Genomic DNA, 17,217 nt, shown 5'->3' with positions numbered 1-17,217 from the left:
AACGCTGATTCCTCAGTAACCTGAATTCCGAGAAAGTTCGAACTATTTTTTGCGATTGTAGTTTAATCATGGCTTTTATCCTATGTGAAAATTTTCTTTAGAACCCGTTTAGTTTGGCCACAATCTTCCCGCAAAAATTTCATAGTTTGACTTTATATATTGTATAGATTAAGTTTATCATATTGCATTTATTGGTAAAGCGCAAGTTTGATTGCGAGAAGAGAGCAAGAAAATGAAGAATCTCTTTTTTCAGCATCGCCATCATTAACTAACATTTGCCTTTATTCCATCATGAAAATGAATTCAACAAACAATAGTCACATATGAATATGAATATTATCTGTCTATCTGTTTAGTCATGCAACGCTGTCTCATTATTGTCAGTAAATGAAAAATCAAGTTTGAGAAAAAAGATTGAAACTCATTCCATTTTACCCATTTCACTTTTAGTCAATCTGAAGTTTACTTCATGATCAGCTTATCTGTTGAATCAGAATTGTTGGACTTTATTATTGTCCATTTAATCTATAAAAAATATCGATTCTTTAGACAAAAAATAATTAACTGGGAAAAATTAAAATGTTATAAAATAATTACTGATAAACTATTGTTAATGAATTTATATTGAAAAGATGAAAATGACATTCCCTTTGCTTCTTTGTGTCACTCCTTTTTACCTCCCTTGAGGAAATTTAATTAACAGAATCTCGTAAGATATTTCTTGTTAACTATTCAATTCCGTTTTGAGCAACATGAATTTGATAAAAGTTCATTCTAAGAAATCAATATTCGGCACTGAAAACAATGGAAACCGAAAATGTTGAAAACTTGATTTGGTTGATTGCAAAGTTAAATATTAATACATTATATTTAAATATTAGAAGAAAAACAGATTGAAGCAGAAAAGAGCCCGAAAATTTTTACTAAAACTCCTGTTCGATTAGCTTTTAGCATTTGTATAAAGCGATTTATAGCGATAGCATTTCTTTTAGAACCCTTTCCGTTTACCACCATTTTGACCCGAAAACGAATCACTGTAAAGTTTCTTCAATAAATAAGTTACAATCAATCGAAATCGAAAAGACACTAATTCATAATGTAAAAAGCCTTTCTTTAAGTAAATGTTGGAAATTTTCATTCGAACTGGGAGTTGAACCTTTGTTGGTTGTATGGGCATAAATTGATTCAATTTGTTTAATTAAAAGATTTCTCTGATGAACAATCTTTGAAAAAATTGAGTTCAAACTTTGGTCCTTTTTTGTAAAATTGAGGGACTAGATTTTCTCACCGCTCTTTTGACTCTTTATCCTAAAGACAAGTTTTACATAAACTGCTAATCCAACAATAAATCATCAACCTGGATAACCAAGAAAGTTTTCCCCCCAAACACAGTAATAGAAAATACAGATTCGCATTTTTTCCCAATTCTGTTTGAACTGGAATTTCTCAGTAACCTGAATTCTGATTAAACTGTGGCTATTTTGAGTCGCGTATTTCAATCATTGTTTTCATTCTGTGCAAAAATTTTCCACGGAACCCTTTCAATTCAAAATTTTTACACGAAAATTTAATGTTTTGAACTTGTATACATTTGTATTATGATGGGCAAAATCATGCTAATTTTTTCGATTGATTTTTTAATGTGAATACTTTTTGCAAATAGACGTGATGCATGACCAATGTCATGTTGGAAATACTCATTTGTAAATGTTACGGTTATGTTTATGTTAGAAAATATTGTTTCTCTAAATAATGGTCAGGTGTAATTTTGGCTTCTCTTTTCAAATAGCTAATGGGAAATGCAAAGTAAAAGCTAAAATAAAGAAAGATCATTGAAAATACTAATAAAAAGGTGCTCATCAAAGGCATATATACTTATATACCTGTGTTGGGACGAGTAAATGGTAAGTCAAAGAAAAGAGAACATGTAATCAGAATAAAAAATTTAAGTTAATTGTCTTCATTGAGAGCCTCAGTTAATTTATGTTTAATGTTTTTACAGTTCTATGATGGTCAATGGTAACTATTTCGTATCCAAATGTCAGGATCATAATAATGGTGCTATTGACTAGGGTAAAGCCCAGGAAAGCGAAAATCAAAGCGAAAGTCGTATAAGCGAAGCTCATCCAAACTGTCTCTGATTTAAGCGAATTGAATCTAATTGTTTATTTAAATATTAGTCTGTCTATTTAATTAGTAAATTATCGAATCACAAATACAATAAGGACTGAAATGATGAGACTCTCTTGGAATATATGCAAACTGTCTTTCGAGTAAAGAGTTTGGTGAAAAATCTGGTGCCTCAACTGTACAAAAAGAGACCAAATGACAAATTTTGAACTCAATGTCGATGATTGTCCACCAGTAAATATTTTAATTCAGAATTTGAATCTTTAAATATGGATTGAAAAGAAAGTGCAGTGAAAAGAAATTTGGTCGGGGTTCCACTTATCAATTTAATTAACTTTTCACTTTTTTTGCTTCTCGTTACCTTACAGACTTTAGTGCAGCGGTTTTTAACAAGAAGGAGAAACAATTTTAATCAGAATGGTGTTAACCTTATGCAGATTAAACCTTAAACAAGCAATACAATTTAATTGATGATTGTAAACAAGAAGCAAGTCAAGAGGCTACAAATCGATAATTGATGACACTATTTCTGATAATCGACTTTACTCATTTCTCAATCACTCACACTCAATGAAACCAATATGAGACGTCCATTTCTTACCTGGTTCATTTGCAGAACAGCAAAAATTCAGCTTCACTATTAACCAATTTAAAGATAACGCCAAATACATCTTAAGATCTTAGAGCAAAAAACTTTTTCCATGCATTCAATGACTTTCTCATCCCAATATGAACCTTATTCGTTTGAAAAAAGCTTAAGATTATATTTTTGAAATTCTCATTCTCATGATGGTTTTTTCCACTAAAATTGTGTATCTTTTCGATGTGGATGGACTATCTCTGTAAAAAGAGCTTGAATATCAGTCATGATCGGAGAATCCACTTACCGAACACAATTTTCATTCCTAAACAGTTCGATCGTCAATTAACATCATGTCCATTAAAAAATTTGGTCTTTGGTAAATTATTTTGCAGGTTAACTCTAGATGGCTCTCAATCCTAAGCAACTCGAAGTAGTTCAAAAATATCATTAAATGTTAATCAGATGGCGACACTACAGCTAAAAACCTCTGTCAATAGACAGTTACCTCAATCACCGTTAGATGGCACCAAAACTGATTACCAAACTTCAAACGGTGGCGCTTCAAAAGCTACTTTAACCAAAAACTGAACGAAACATTTGCAACTAAAAAACTTATTCGAGTCCAAAATTTGACCAGAAAATTGCAAGGCAAGAAATAAAAGTCGAGTCCATTTAATACAAATTCAACTCACAATCTTGCAATTTAACCACAAATGAGTTTTGAGGACAAAACAGGTATTCATGTAATGATGAGATATTGAGACTTTCATCAACATTTAAAATAAAATAACATCTAGTCAGTATGGATAAAGCGTCAAACAATGATTAGTTTTAAAGAATAAAAATGATAATGGAATAAAGTGAAATACAAAATGTTCATTTTCACGATAACAGTGTTGCTCAGATGAAATTGACACTTGAAAATAGACATTAGCCTTACATGGATGAACGTTGACAAAATTCAAAATTATTCATTAATCACATTTCAATTGGTGAGATGAAAGATGAAAAAAAGGCAAATTTTCATCTATAAATAATGTTACCTATAATTTATTTACAATGTATTTACATTGTTATCATTAATAATGATAATGATAATGTAATACCAATAGCGATTGAAAGGCAAGTCAAGGTTTACTCAACTTTGCGATATTTTAAGCTGTTTCATGTTGACAACTATTTGACCTTAATGATGCAAAGGTTTGGGTAAATGTTGCATTTTATTGGTTATCTGAAAAGTACTGGTTTCATAGCCAAAAATCAACACAAAAGTCAAGGGGCAAAAGGTAAAAGGTAAAAGACAAGAAAACAAGAAAGTAGACCTTTTCCGTTTCTCCATCTTATTCTTTTCTTCATTTATTAACATTTAAAATGCAAATTGAAATCTTGAAATTAACTCGACAAAATGCTGAGAAAAAAGCTTTTTACCTTCGTTTACCTTGGCACACAAGAACAATGTTAATATCATGATTTTCAGATGATTGCCAATAGATTTTTATCCGAAACACATTTATCATTCTTGTTGTTTCTTTTCAAAAGTCAAATCTTTTTAACTTTCATTTGTTTTCTTTTCTAACCATTTTCATTATTTAACCATTGGCAACTAACTGACCACTTTGGACTTGCACGGCTTCAACCATCACTTTTTTACCCTCTTTTGCATCCTTTCCTTCTCTCTTCTCTCTTCTTCTTCTTTCATCTTCTTTCATCTTTTCATCTTTTCTTGCTTCCAAAATTTTCTATTCACGAGCTTTCCATTGGTCAATTGATTGTTGATTATCATTATATTATTATTATTATTTCATTTTTATGAATAAATATGTTTCCTCGAGGTTTTCCTTTTATTTGCATTTCTATCCTCATTGACTGATAAATAAGCATCAATAGTCATTGAATACGGGCGTCTGGTCATTTGCTGGTCAATTCTTGGTCTATTTACTACCAATTATATGGACATATTAAGAGATAAGAAAAATGCGCCATTTCGAGTTTCAAGCTGCTTCAAGTTTACTCATGAAAGTTTTTCGTTTATAAAATTTTCCATGTAAAATAAAAAATTCATTTTTTCAAGCTTTTCAAGAGTTGGTTCAGCTCTTATTTATTCAGTCAATTCTGGAGAATTTGACAAACAATTTTACTCATGAAAGTCTTTCGCTTAGAAAATTTTGGATGAAATGGAACCAAAGATTGAAGATTCATTTGAAGTTGAAATAACATATTTACTGTCATCGTCTTCATCTTTCATCAAAAAGCAAAACTTAAATTAACAGGCCAACATAAAAGGCCAAAAGTGAATAGCAAAATTGACCAAAAAATTCTTGCATCGATTCATTACTATTGATTATCCAGTCTTAAAATGATTCAAAATTTTAGACTCAATTATTTCAAGGCAAAATACAAGATTAAAAATTGAAATTCAATCTGTAAATTTGAAATAAATCAAAGTTTACAAATGAAAAAAGGTTGATAATGAAATTTTGGAGCGAAACTAAAACCGAAGCAAAGTCACTTTTGAAAGATGCTTCAATTTTTAAACAAAAAATGCCCATAAATCTTAACTCGCCTTTTTCCTTTCAAAAGATCCGAAACTTGAAAACTGAAAAAGCTCCAAAAATTTACTCTCGATATCAAAATAATTGACAAAAAAAAACTTGTTTTATCAATCATTTTCATTCAATATTCAAGTAAACTTATTACAATATGAAAATGATATTTATTGCACTTTCTTATTGCATTTCATGACAAATTTTGACAGCAAAAAATGTAACAATATTGCATCCAAAAGGTAAAAGCAAAGAGCAAAAGGAAGAAAACAAATTAGTTCATATCTTTATCGTAAATGTCCATCATGTGTCTATAGTCAATTGAAGCTAAACTAATCGATTGTGCGCGAATAATTTCTCAACTCATCTTACCTTCTTTTTTACCTTTATTCATTACCAACGGGATATCACGCTCGCACTTACTTAAAGAGTAGCAAGAGAGTAAAGGGAAAGAAGAAAAAAAGAATTGAAAAAACTGACCATTCACCTTTGATGTTTATATTTTTGCTGTTCAATAACTTTCAAGAAGAAGCGAAATCTCATTTTCTTTTGGTCATCAGCAAAAAAGACGAACAAGAAGAAACTCTGAAAACTTGTTTTCCTTTTACCTCATTTGGTAAACTTTGACCATTTGGTTTGTTCCAATCAACTCAGTGTGTGCCTCAAAAGCACAGGTAAACCTATTGACCTTTGAATATATTCACAGACGATGTGTTGACGTCTAATAATCTCTTACTTTTTTTTCGTTTTTTTTTACCAATTTTTCTTTTTCCATTGTCTTTTGCTTCCTTTCACTTTACAAAGCCTATAGACTTGGAATGAACCAGTAAATGAAGGAAATTTGAATTGAAGCTCAACAATTTCAATTTAAACAAAATCAAACCTCAAAATTGAGATAAATTTGATTCAATGTCGTTGGGTTTTCGTCTTTCCTTTCCTTTCCTTTTTACACAAATGCAAGCTTTTACTTAACTCTTAACGCGCTTTGCAAATGTTCAATTTGTCTTGATCAATGTCTTGATTAAGTCACCAAGTGACTCAAGAGAGGGCAACAGCACAAAGCAAGTCCGTCAAAACTGATGAGGATAATGATGAGGTTTAATATTTATTCAGGAAATGATTGATAAATTATTTGCTTGTCCTGATGACTGGAGCAACTAGAGAAACATTATCATCATGATAATCATCAACAACCCAAACTAGGTAACTGTAATTATGTAAAGCAACAAGAGTGTGGTGTTGAAAGAAAGAAAAGAAATAAATAAATGACTTTTTTTGCCTCTTTCCTCTCGTTCTCTCATCGTTCTCTTCGTCATCTCACCATCTTCGTCCTGCAATCACTTAGTCACTGTAAAAATTGACAGCCCAAGAAGTGAATAAGCAACAAACTTGTCCTTTTCCTCTTCATTATCATTTCGTTGTTTTCCTCTTCAACAATGACTTTGAAAATTATTCACTTTTTTTTCTCTCTTTTTGATTTTCTCTATTTTTCAACTCAATTACCACTGTTGACTTTCAACTGAAATCAGCTCAACTAACCACTGTAATCATCATCACCACCATTTTTTATTCAACTTTTTTTGCGAATTTTTCTCTTTACTCTTGTTCACTGGAAAATGGGGAAAACTTTCTTTCTAAAGAAATTAAAAAAAGAAGAAAAAAAACAAAGTCTTAATGACTTGAGGTTCGAAGTAGAGATTGACTTACAGAACGTTAACCCAACATTTGTGCGAACGAGTTAATTCGCTTTTCATCTCATCTCTTGGTGACAAGATGAACATGTTGCTGATGATGGTGATAATCAAAGAGAAGCGATAAAAAAAAAGTTTTCATGTCGTTATCACAAGCAACGTTGCTTGCAGCTTTTGCTCGTTAACTTTATTAGATTTGATGAAGAAGCTTTTTTTCTGCTCAACATTTTTTTTCTCCTCTCAGAATCAAAAAGACTTGATAAATGAAAGAGAAAGAGAGAAATGATGAGTTAATGTTGAAGAATGTAGCGTTACCTTTCAATGAACACCTTAAACAGTAATCATCTTGTGAGAAAAGGTGAGAATTAATGAAAGAAGAGAAAAGACTGAGAATAATGTCATCAATTGAATGTAACAGTGCAAATGAGCACAAAAAAAGGCACCAAACACACAAGAGGAATTGAGCTGCTAATGTGTGATTGTGTGTATCAAGCAAATGAAAAGCAACCTTTAATGACGCCGTCAACGATCAAACAATTTAAAAGGCACATTTAGCCCGATGCAAAGAAATGAAACAAAAAATCAAATTGTTTTTATGTTCAACTCTTTAGCTGATTAGCTTTCCTCATCTTGTTCATTATCATCATCAATAAGTCATTTAAAACAGTATCAAGTGTGAAGCTGGCAAAAAAAGCCAATAATGATGAAACAATGATGAAAATGGGAGAGAAAAAATGACGATAAAGCGACAAATATTGTTTGAATTTTCAACTCAATTTGATGATTGAAAGAAGAAGAAAATGAACAAAAAAAAGTTTCTTTTTTTCTATCTTCATCAAAGGTTATTGTTATTGATTAATGATCGTTGTAATGATGATGAAGGACATTGTTTAATGTAAAAGTTTTTGAGGGTTCAAATGAAAGAAAAGTGAGAGAAAAATATTTTTTAATTTTCAACTTCATCATGAAGGCAATTGGTTTGGTCTTTTAAAAATGATTATGTGTTGGAAAAGAGAGGAAAAACTGAATCTTGTAAAGGTAAGTATTGAGTGAAAATAGTTTGGTCCGAGAATATTTTTCTTTTGCATTTTCTTCTCTTCTCCTTGTGCAACTTTTTTCTGTGAGATTAAATTAGAGTCATCATCACATGGAGAAAAGTTGTGAAGAGAGTGAAAGTTTGAAATCATCATCATCATCATCATCATCATCATCATACTCTTCATCTCTTCTCAAGAATGATATGGATGAGATAATATTTACTTTGCTTCTTCTGTTAATGAAGTTTTCTTACTTTTAGTCTTGATTATCATCATCTAATGATGGTGACAATCCTCCTCTTTCTCCTTCTTTTCCCTTATATTTCCTTTCTTATCCTATCATCATCATCATCATCTCTTGCTCACTAACTCATTTTAGCCTCATTAAAAGCTTTTTTTACAATGTTTGTCCCAATTCATTGACAACAAGATTACTTTGGTCTCGCAACACTTACCTTGAACACCGCAACATTGACACAACATTGAATGGTGAATAAGTGCAATCTCTTACCTTTTGCTTACCTTTCATCATCATTATATAATAAATACAAAGGGAAAGAAGCTCAACCAAAAAGTTTGACTTTCGAGTCAAGAGTTGAGCTTGAAAACAGAATCCATTTGATCACCAGTTTTCAATGGACAACTTCAATGCTAGTCCTTTACCACTAATATTGACACAAAGTTTCAATAGAAATGAACTTTTAACATCAAGTTTTGTTGACATCGAAAGCGCCTTGATTTCAAATCGAATCCTTTGCTTCGATCGGGTTTTTGTAGATTAAGAGTCGAAACTTGTCTTGTGAACAGAACTGATCAGACGAACAGTAACGTTCAACGAACGTCTTTTCGTTTCATTAATAGTTGAACGAATTTTTAATGTGATCTTTTTGAATGACCTTAAATGACTTCTATATAGCGCTCAATTCAGAAGAATGATGTTTTGAGCGCTATTTGTTTCTTGTGATGTTGAAAGGCAAAAATTTCGAGTCGAGTTTGAATGTGATTTCATGCAAAAGTCGACAAGAAAATTGATTGGACAAAAGGACTTTTTGTGCCTCAACAAACCCTCTGCATCTCGACTCTTAACCCGAAAATGAAACCTTTTGGTTATGCTGTTTACCAAAAAAAGGGAAAAGAAATGAAATCGATATAAATCAACACTTTCACTCTTTACACATCAATATCATTCTCTATACTTTTCACTGTTTACTCGCAATCATTAATCATCTATTTGATCATCATTTTTCTCTCTTCATTTAATATTATTCATCTTGCTTTTCCTTTCTTTTCCTCTTTCTCTTGTCACAGATTTTCACCGATTTATCCTCCCTTTTCCTCTCTCTTTCTATCTCTCTTCCCACTTTTAATAGGCTGAAACTGACCACTCTAATCCGATCGGCGATTCATTCAAATGAAGGTTTAAATGAATCAAACTTTTCTCGTCCTTTTCCTCTTTTTGGTCAGTTTTCATTTTTTCTTCTTCTTCTGGTTTGATGGTCAACACGGTTTACAAGTACAATATATATAAAAGTAAAATGTGACTCAAGGGTGGAAATGAGTGAGAAAAGGTGAGCTAAAAGAAGGACAATGTTGATTTGCCATTGCTTGGACAGTTTCGAGCATTTACTTTTTTTGCTTCTTGTTTCCCTCTTTTTAGGGCTTTTATAACTCAACTGATTGCCACTTCTTTTGACCGTTTACAATGGACAATGAAACAACGTTATTTGAAAAGCCACAATCTGTGGTTCAATGTTTTATTGGTGCACATTAACCGATCGTCCAACATTCAATGTGTTTATTGTTTAATCTGTTAATAACCATTTTCCTTCTTCTTCTTACCTTTCACTTTAAAAACCAATAAATAACCTGGTCAACAGTTGATGATGTCCAATGATAATGAACAAGATGAGAAGATGAGGAAATGAGAAGAAGAAGAAGAAGAAAAAACAATCGATTGAACAACAAGATAGATTCAAATCTTGATTCTTGATTATTCTTCCAATTGAAACAAAAGGTGTTCATCATCATTGTTAACAATCGATAAATTGAATAACAGTGCGTGATTAGCAAAGAAAAGAAGTCTTGTTTGAATGCATTTCTAGTTAATGTTATCATCATTATGATTTTTCATCCAACAGAAGACAGAGAGAGAGTGTAAAGTTTGACCTAAACTCAGAGAGAAACGAAAAGGTGAAATTAGGTAAAAACCATCAAAAGAGCAAAAAAAGTTATTTTTTGTGCCGTTTCATGCATAAATGCAAAGCTTGTTGCAAATAAAGTTGATGGGAGGAGACAGTAAAGTAGACATAATTCAATAAACTGTCAATGCACATTATTATTAGATTATAGGGAAGAGAAGAAGAAGAAGAAAAAAATGGAAAAGAAAAGGTAAGAAGAAGAAGAAAAGTAAAGAGAAAAATATTATTCAAAACCAAATTCATGTAAATTTTTGTTGATATTTTCTCTCTACTTTTCTCTCTATTTACCTGTAAACCTTTTGCGTTTTTCATCCCAATCATGGTCCAGATACTTTATGTTTTGCTTTGGGAGTTTTTTTGCACATTTTTTTCTCTCTCTCTCTTCATATTCTTTACCTTTTGAAATAAGCGGATATCAAAACAGAGGGAGAGAAATGAGACTAAAATAAAAGACAAAAAATCAACATTGATTTTTTCTCTTCTTATTCCTTTCTTTTTTCTTCTTCTTCTTCTTCTTTTGGCAAAACAAAAATATTGAGCAAAGAGTAAAGTAAAAGGTAAAAGTTGACAAAGAACGATATGAGTTTTTGATATTAAGGCTGCGAGTGGGGTGGGAAAGTGGGAGTTGAGTAGATTTATGGTGAGTCAAAGGAAGAGGTAAGGTGATGATGATGGGGGTGGGTGATGGTTGATAGAGAGTTGATGAGAAATGATGGAAAGTGAGCAGAAGCAAAGGTAAGTTGGAATATTATTCTTGCAAGAAAAAGAAGAAGAAGAAAAATGTAAAGAATAAGGATAATTTAAGTGAGTGAGTTGTTTGTCGAAGATGATGAAAGAGAAATAAATAGATATAAAGAAGAGAAAAGGGGGAGTATCAGGGAGATGAGAGAGGTGAGTGGGAATAAGAGAGAGAGAGAGAGAGAGAGAGAAAGGTAAGGAGGCAGGTATAAATGTTAAAAGAATGAAAAGAAAGAGAATTGAAACTTTTGGAGAAAAAAAAAGTTGAAGAAGAAGAAGAACAAGGAAAGAGAAACAAAAAGTGAGCAGTGAGCACAAGATGAGTGAGCTGATATTCTGTTTCAAAAATAAGACGAAGAAAGGTGTATCCCTAAACAGTCTGCTCTGTAATTCATCACTGTCATTCCTCTTTCTACTCTTTCTTATCATTCCGTTTTCTGTCTCTCTCTCTCTCTCTCTCTCTCTCTCTCTTATCGTCTCGATATTTTTTTGCTTGCTGTTCTTACCTTTCGATGTGCATTGATACATTTTCATGTTATGCTTACTACTGTTGTTTGTTTGTTTGTTGTGTGTTCATTGTGTTTATTGACGGCCCAAACTGAGGCCAAACTTGATCCACTCACGGTTGGCTCACGGCTTATCACGTGTTTATGGTAATAGGGGATAGGAGGGTGGGGCATGGTTGCTTGTTGAGTGATTGTGGAGGAAAATGAAAATTGAGTGAGTCAGTCAGATACAAGGTAAGTTTGTTGGTAGGAATGAGAGTGAGAGAGAAACAGAGATAGAAAGAGAAGAGGAAGAGAGAAAAGTAGAAATAATAATATCGAGTGAGTCAGTGAGTGAGAGTGTGTTGTGTGTGTGTGAGAGAGAGAGTTTTTCAAGAAATTATTTCTTTTGCCATCCAATTGAAGCTTAAAATTAATGGCCATGAGTTCGTTTTTGATGAACCCAGCGGCATATATGGCTGCTGCAGCCGCGGCGGATGCTGCCAGTGGCTATTCCCTGTCAAGTTATTATGATGTTACTGCAAGTGCATCGGGACTTGGTGGTGTCAGTGGTGGCGGTGGTGGTGGTGGGTCTAGTGTTGTTGTCAATTCATCGGTCAACAGTGTGCTTGGTGGCAACTCAAATGGATCTGTAAATGGTGGTAACAATGGAGGTTCAAACGGGAATCCTGGTAATGACAATTCAACTGTCAACTCTGGACACCTTTCACCAGTGACTTCATCTTGTGTTGGCAACTCTTTTGGATTTAACCATCATTCCCATCATCATCAAAGTTCACCCATTCCCGGTTATCCTACCCATGTCAACGATCCTCGATCACACTATGGATCACCTCATCATCCCCATCATCCTCACCACACTCACCATCCTCATCACAATCATCACTCACAATTGACTAATCATCATGCTCACCATTCACCTCACCATCCACTCTCTCATCCTCACCATCCTCATCAACAATATTATGGAAGCCAAAGTGTTCCCGGTTCGGGTCCAATGGGCTCCATTGGTCAACATGTTTCACTTGGTTCAACTGATTCTTCCCTTGAACCTTCACCAGAGATTTTAACTCATCCTCATCACCTTTTAGCTACTTCATCTGGTCTCTTATCCCACCATCATCATCCCAATGTTTCATCGCCTTCACCTTCATCTAATCACCATCAACAACAACAATCATCTTCATCATCCCTTCGACATCAAACAGGATCCAATCATCACCATCAAACACAACAGTTAGATATTAAATCAGAAGTTAAATCAATTATCAGTGATTCTCCATCTCCACCGGACTGTGCAATCTCAGGAAACAGTGGAAGTAATTCAGGTGCTTCAGGTGCTGGTCAACCTGTTATTTATCCATGGATGAAAAAAGCTCATGATAATCAAGGTAAACAACCATCATTAACTCTTATCTCGACATTTAGTTTCACATCAAGTTAGAATCATCAAATCGAAAAAGAAAATAAATGAATGAAAAAATGGTAAAAAAACAGAAAATGTTGTATTACAGACAAAAATAAGTCTCGAAAATGAAGACTTATCTTTCAGAACGAAAACTAATGACGAGATAATTACTGATAAATTGAAAAGCAAAAGTGTAAATACCGGGTGCTGAGTAAAAGAAACTAACAAGAAACAAAATAGCATGAAAAATGATGCTCACGTATCAATGTGATTTGACTAATCATGTAGTAATGAAAGAATCAAAAACAGATAATTCATTTAGTAAACAAGAAAAATAACATTATTTATAAACTTCAAAAATCTAGTTTAGATGTTTTTGTAAATTGATCATAAAACCTCAATTGACTGAATAAATATCGATAAAAAATTCTCGTTTGAATGGAACCAACTTTCATATGAACAAAACCAACATTGAAAAAAGTAAAACTAACTGACTGTAAAGACTCAGAGTTTTCATAACAAAATCACATTCAAATGACCAAAACTCACTTTCATAAGACAAAAACTTTCGAGTTAAAGAGTTGCTCTATTCAGAGTATGTAAAGAGGATTGTCACTAATTTTTCCAATAAACCTCCACTGAAGATTGTAAGCCAACTTTTATCAAAACGTTGACTTATATTCAGGGATACTCCAGAAAACATGTAATTAACGATTAACGAAATAATCTAAGCACTGACTAAAGATACTCTTAACTCGTGAGTTTTAATCTTTCGAACGCGGTCTTTACAGTCAGTCAATTTCACTCTTTTCAATTCTGGTTTGGTTCATATGAAAGTTGGTTCTATTCAAACGAAAATTATTGTAATATAAATATAAGAGTTGGACGAACTTTTATTTTACATGGAAAATTTTCTAAGCCAAAAACTTTCATGAGTAACTTCAAGCAGCTTGATACTCGAAATGGCGCATTTTGCTTATCTCTTAATATGTCCATATAATTGGTAGTAAATAGACCAAGAATTGACCAGCAAATGACCAGACGCCCGTATTCAATGACTATTGATGCTTATTTATCAGTCAATGAGGATAGAAATGCAAATAAAAGGAAAACCTCGAGGAAACATATTTATTCATAAAAATGAATAATAATAATAATAATATAATGATAATCAACAATCAATTGACCAATGGAAAGCTCGTGAATAGAAAATTTTGGAAGCAAGAAAAGATGAAAAGATGAAAGAAGATGAAAGAAGAAGAAGAGAGAAGAGAGAAGGAAAGGATGCAAAAGAGGGTAAAAAAGTGATGTTTGAAGCCGTGCAAGTCCAAAGTGGTCAGTTAGTTGCCAATGGTTAAATAATGAAAATGGTTAGAAAAGAAAACAAATGAAAGTTAAAAAGATTTGACTTTTGAAAAGAAACAACAAGAATGATAAATGTGTTTCGGATAAAAATCTATTGGCAATCAGCTGAAAATCATGATATTAACATTGTTGTTGTGTGCCAAGGTAATAGCTGAAGACCTCCAATCATAACTGAATTCAATCCCCTTTTAAATTGCTCAAATTAGTGATGTACTAATATATCGAATCAACCGATATATATCGATATTTTTCCGCAGAAAATATGAATATGAGTTACGATATGGTATTGGTAGGAAAACAGAAATAATGGTTCAAGTTCAAGATATCAAATATCGCGACACATGAGAAATGCTCATAGCGAACATCAAACGCTCTAATTCCTAATGAAAAACCCTCAAAACTGAAAACTCTAAAATATAATGTTTGTGCAAATCTCAATTGACTGAATAAATATTGTAAAAATCATTTTCGTTTGAATAGAACCGACTTTCATATGAAAAAACATTCGTAAGATTAAATCCAGTTGACTGTAAAAACACAGAGTTTTCATAACAACAAAACCAGCGTTCAAATATTCAAAACTAACTTTCATAAGACAAAATCTCTCGAGTTAAGGAGCATCTTTATTCAGTACGTAAACCATTTGTTGCTTGTTAATTACCGGTGCTTCTTTTCTTATGCATAGTGTGATATGAGTTAGCATTTTGATATATTTTGATAATGTAATAACTTATTATATGTGATTCACAATCTTCAGTGGAAGTTCATTGGAAAAATTAGTGACAATCCTCTTTACATACTCTGAATAGAGCAACTCTTTAAATCGAAAGTTTTTGTCTTATGAAAGTTTTGGTTAGTTTGAAAGTAAGTTTTGGTTTTGAACGCGGTTTTGTTATGAAAACTCTGTATCTTTACAGTCAGTCGGTTTGACTCTTTTCAATGCTGGTTATTCAAATTTGCTCATTGATTATATGGTCCACAAGCTTTCGATTGATATTTATTTTGCTTTTAATTTTTTCATCAAAAATATCAGCAAGTTCTGACTCCTACTCATGCTATTGTATCCGTGAAATTATTGAGTCAATTGAATAAACATAACTAATTTAAAATCGAAGCTAAATCATTAGGGAGAAAAGACAGAACTTTTTGATACCCTAATAGCCGGTGAGTTGTTTAGCCTTTTCGAGTTAATTTTAATTCAATTTACATTTTGAATGATGAATGAAAAAAAGTAGAAAAAACGAAACGGAAAAGGACTTTTTTTTATTACCTTTTACCTTTTGTGACTTTTTGTTTTTTTGGTGGTTTTTCAATTTGTCGCAAAGGTGTAGGGCTTTGACATTGATTCATTCGTTGCGACTAGATAATATTGGAAATACAAAAAACTGCAATCTTGTTTGATACTGTTACATCCAGTGCTACCAATTAACACAAAAATCACTTAAGCCATTAAATGTTGAGAGACAACTTTCAAAATCAGATAACGAAACTTATCAAACTGAAAAACTCAGTTTTTTTGCTTCTTTTTCTTCCAACTTTCATGTTTTCACATTTCATTAGATAGTTTTGTTTGAGCAACAAAATTCCAACTTGTCAAATTATCACAAAATTTGTTATCAATTTTAAGTAAACTTGGATTTTATTAAAACTATAAACTAACGAATTTCTTTTTCTCCTTCATTTTTCTTCTCCTTTTCATTGCCTTGATTGTTGATAACAAAAGTCACTCCAGGTTCAAAGCGGACTCGTCAAACTTACACCCGTTATCAAACATTGGAACTTGAAAAGGAATTTCATTCAAATAAATATTTAACTCGACGCAGACGGATTGAAATAGCTCATACACTTCATCTAACTGAGCGACAGATAAAAATTTGGTTCCAAAATCGACGGATGAAACAGAAAAAAGAGTCAAAAGTACCTGCAATCAACTTTAGTTAGAGAAGAAAGAAAATTGTTGTTCTAATCATGAATCGATGAAAAGCACACAAACACTGAAATTACATTCACAAACCAAATTAGTTTATCCATTAACTATCAATATTGAATACACTTGAAGCGCGTTCAAAGAAACAAAATCACAGAATTGAATCGACATCAAAAATACCAAATAATCATTAAACTTGAGGTGACAAATTATGTTGAACAAAAGCAAATTTTTTTCGCTCAACGCTCTTTTCTCTCTTCTCTTTTTATATTTTTTTATCCAAACAAAAGCACCTCATTCAGTCCAAAATGCACTCCCAGCGATAATTTAACATTTAAACGACACCAAGATACGAAAACGAACGAAAAATTCAATACCATTTAACTGTTTATAAATATATAAATATATATATATAAAAATACAAATATAATACAAGAAAACTTTACCTTTATTTTTGAAAATATAATTTGATTTTGCAAAATAAAAATATGATCCAAAAAATGGAAAAAATTGATAGGATTGTAATAAAGATTGACTGATGACCACTTGAAATGTACCTTTATTAAAGTAAGTATCCTTTGTCTTGCTATTTCTCTGCATTTCGGCCAATCCATGAAACTCAATTTTCTCATTGATAGAAGATGAAAGGTAAGTAGAAAAGGTAAAGACATTATTTACTCTTCAAAGGGCTTCATATAACGTGATGCGTCTTTTGATTTCACCTTCGATCCAAATTTTGGTCTATTAATATCAAGTGCCTATCATTACTTAAAACTTTGATGTAATGCATGGTTCCTATGGAAACTAGTTTTCTCAATTTGTTGGTTATTCGTTTGATTATTGATTCTTTACTTTACATTCACCATTCAATGTCTTGACAAGTGACTTGACATGTCTTGAAAAATAAATTCAAAAACCTTGTCTTTCGATTCAATTGAGACTTTCAAGGAAAGTACTTGAATCGCCGAAGCCAAGTTTTGAGTGAGAGAAATATCATTCGAGAGGATGATCAGTTAGGTAAACCTCTAATAGCTTTCATCTGCGAGTATATTGGTTCCTAAGATATTTGGGTTTAAAACTTGGGCATTTTT

General features: G+C 32.2%; 1 protein-coding gene across 1 annotated transcript; it reads left to right on the top strand.

Annotated features, from left to right (window-relative positions):
* The first annotated feature begins 11,266 nt into the window (after positions 1-11,266).
* On the top strand, positions 11,267-16,678 carry LOC107367123 (uncharacterized). Its single transcript, XM_015934811.3, has 2 exons — positions 11,267-12,817; positions 15,923-16,678. The coding sequence occupies exons 1-2, from the start codon at positions 11,842-11,844 to the stop codon at positions 16,138-16,140; spliced, it is 1,194 nt and encodes a 397-aa protein (XP_015790297.1). The 5' UTR covers positions 11,267-11,841; the 3' UTR covers positions 16,141-16,678.
* Positions 16,679-17,217: the final 539 nt, after the last annotated feature.

Source organism: Tetranychus urticae, chromosome 3, assembly GCF_039701765.1.
Source record: "Tetranychus urticae isolate SD_2017Ah chromosome 3, NJAU_TeUrti_SD_1.0, whole genome shotgun sequence".
In the NCBI taxonomy this organism is placed as follows: domain Eukaryota; kingdom Metazoa; phylum Arthropoda; class Arachnida; order Trombidiformes; family Tetranychidae; genus Tetranychus; species Tetranychus urticae.
The sequence above is the reverse complement of the archived record's forward strand: the minus strand, read 5'-3'. Positions and strand labels throughout refer to the sequence as shown.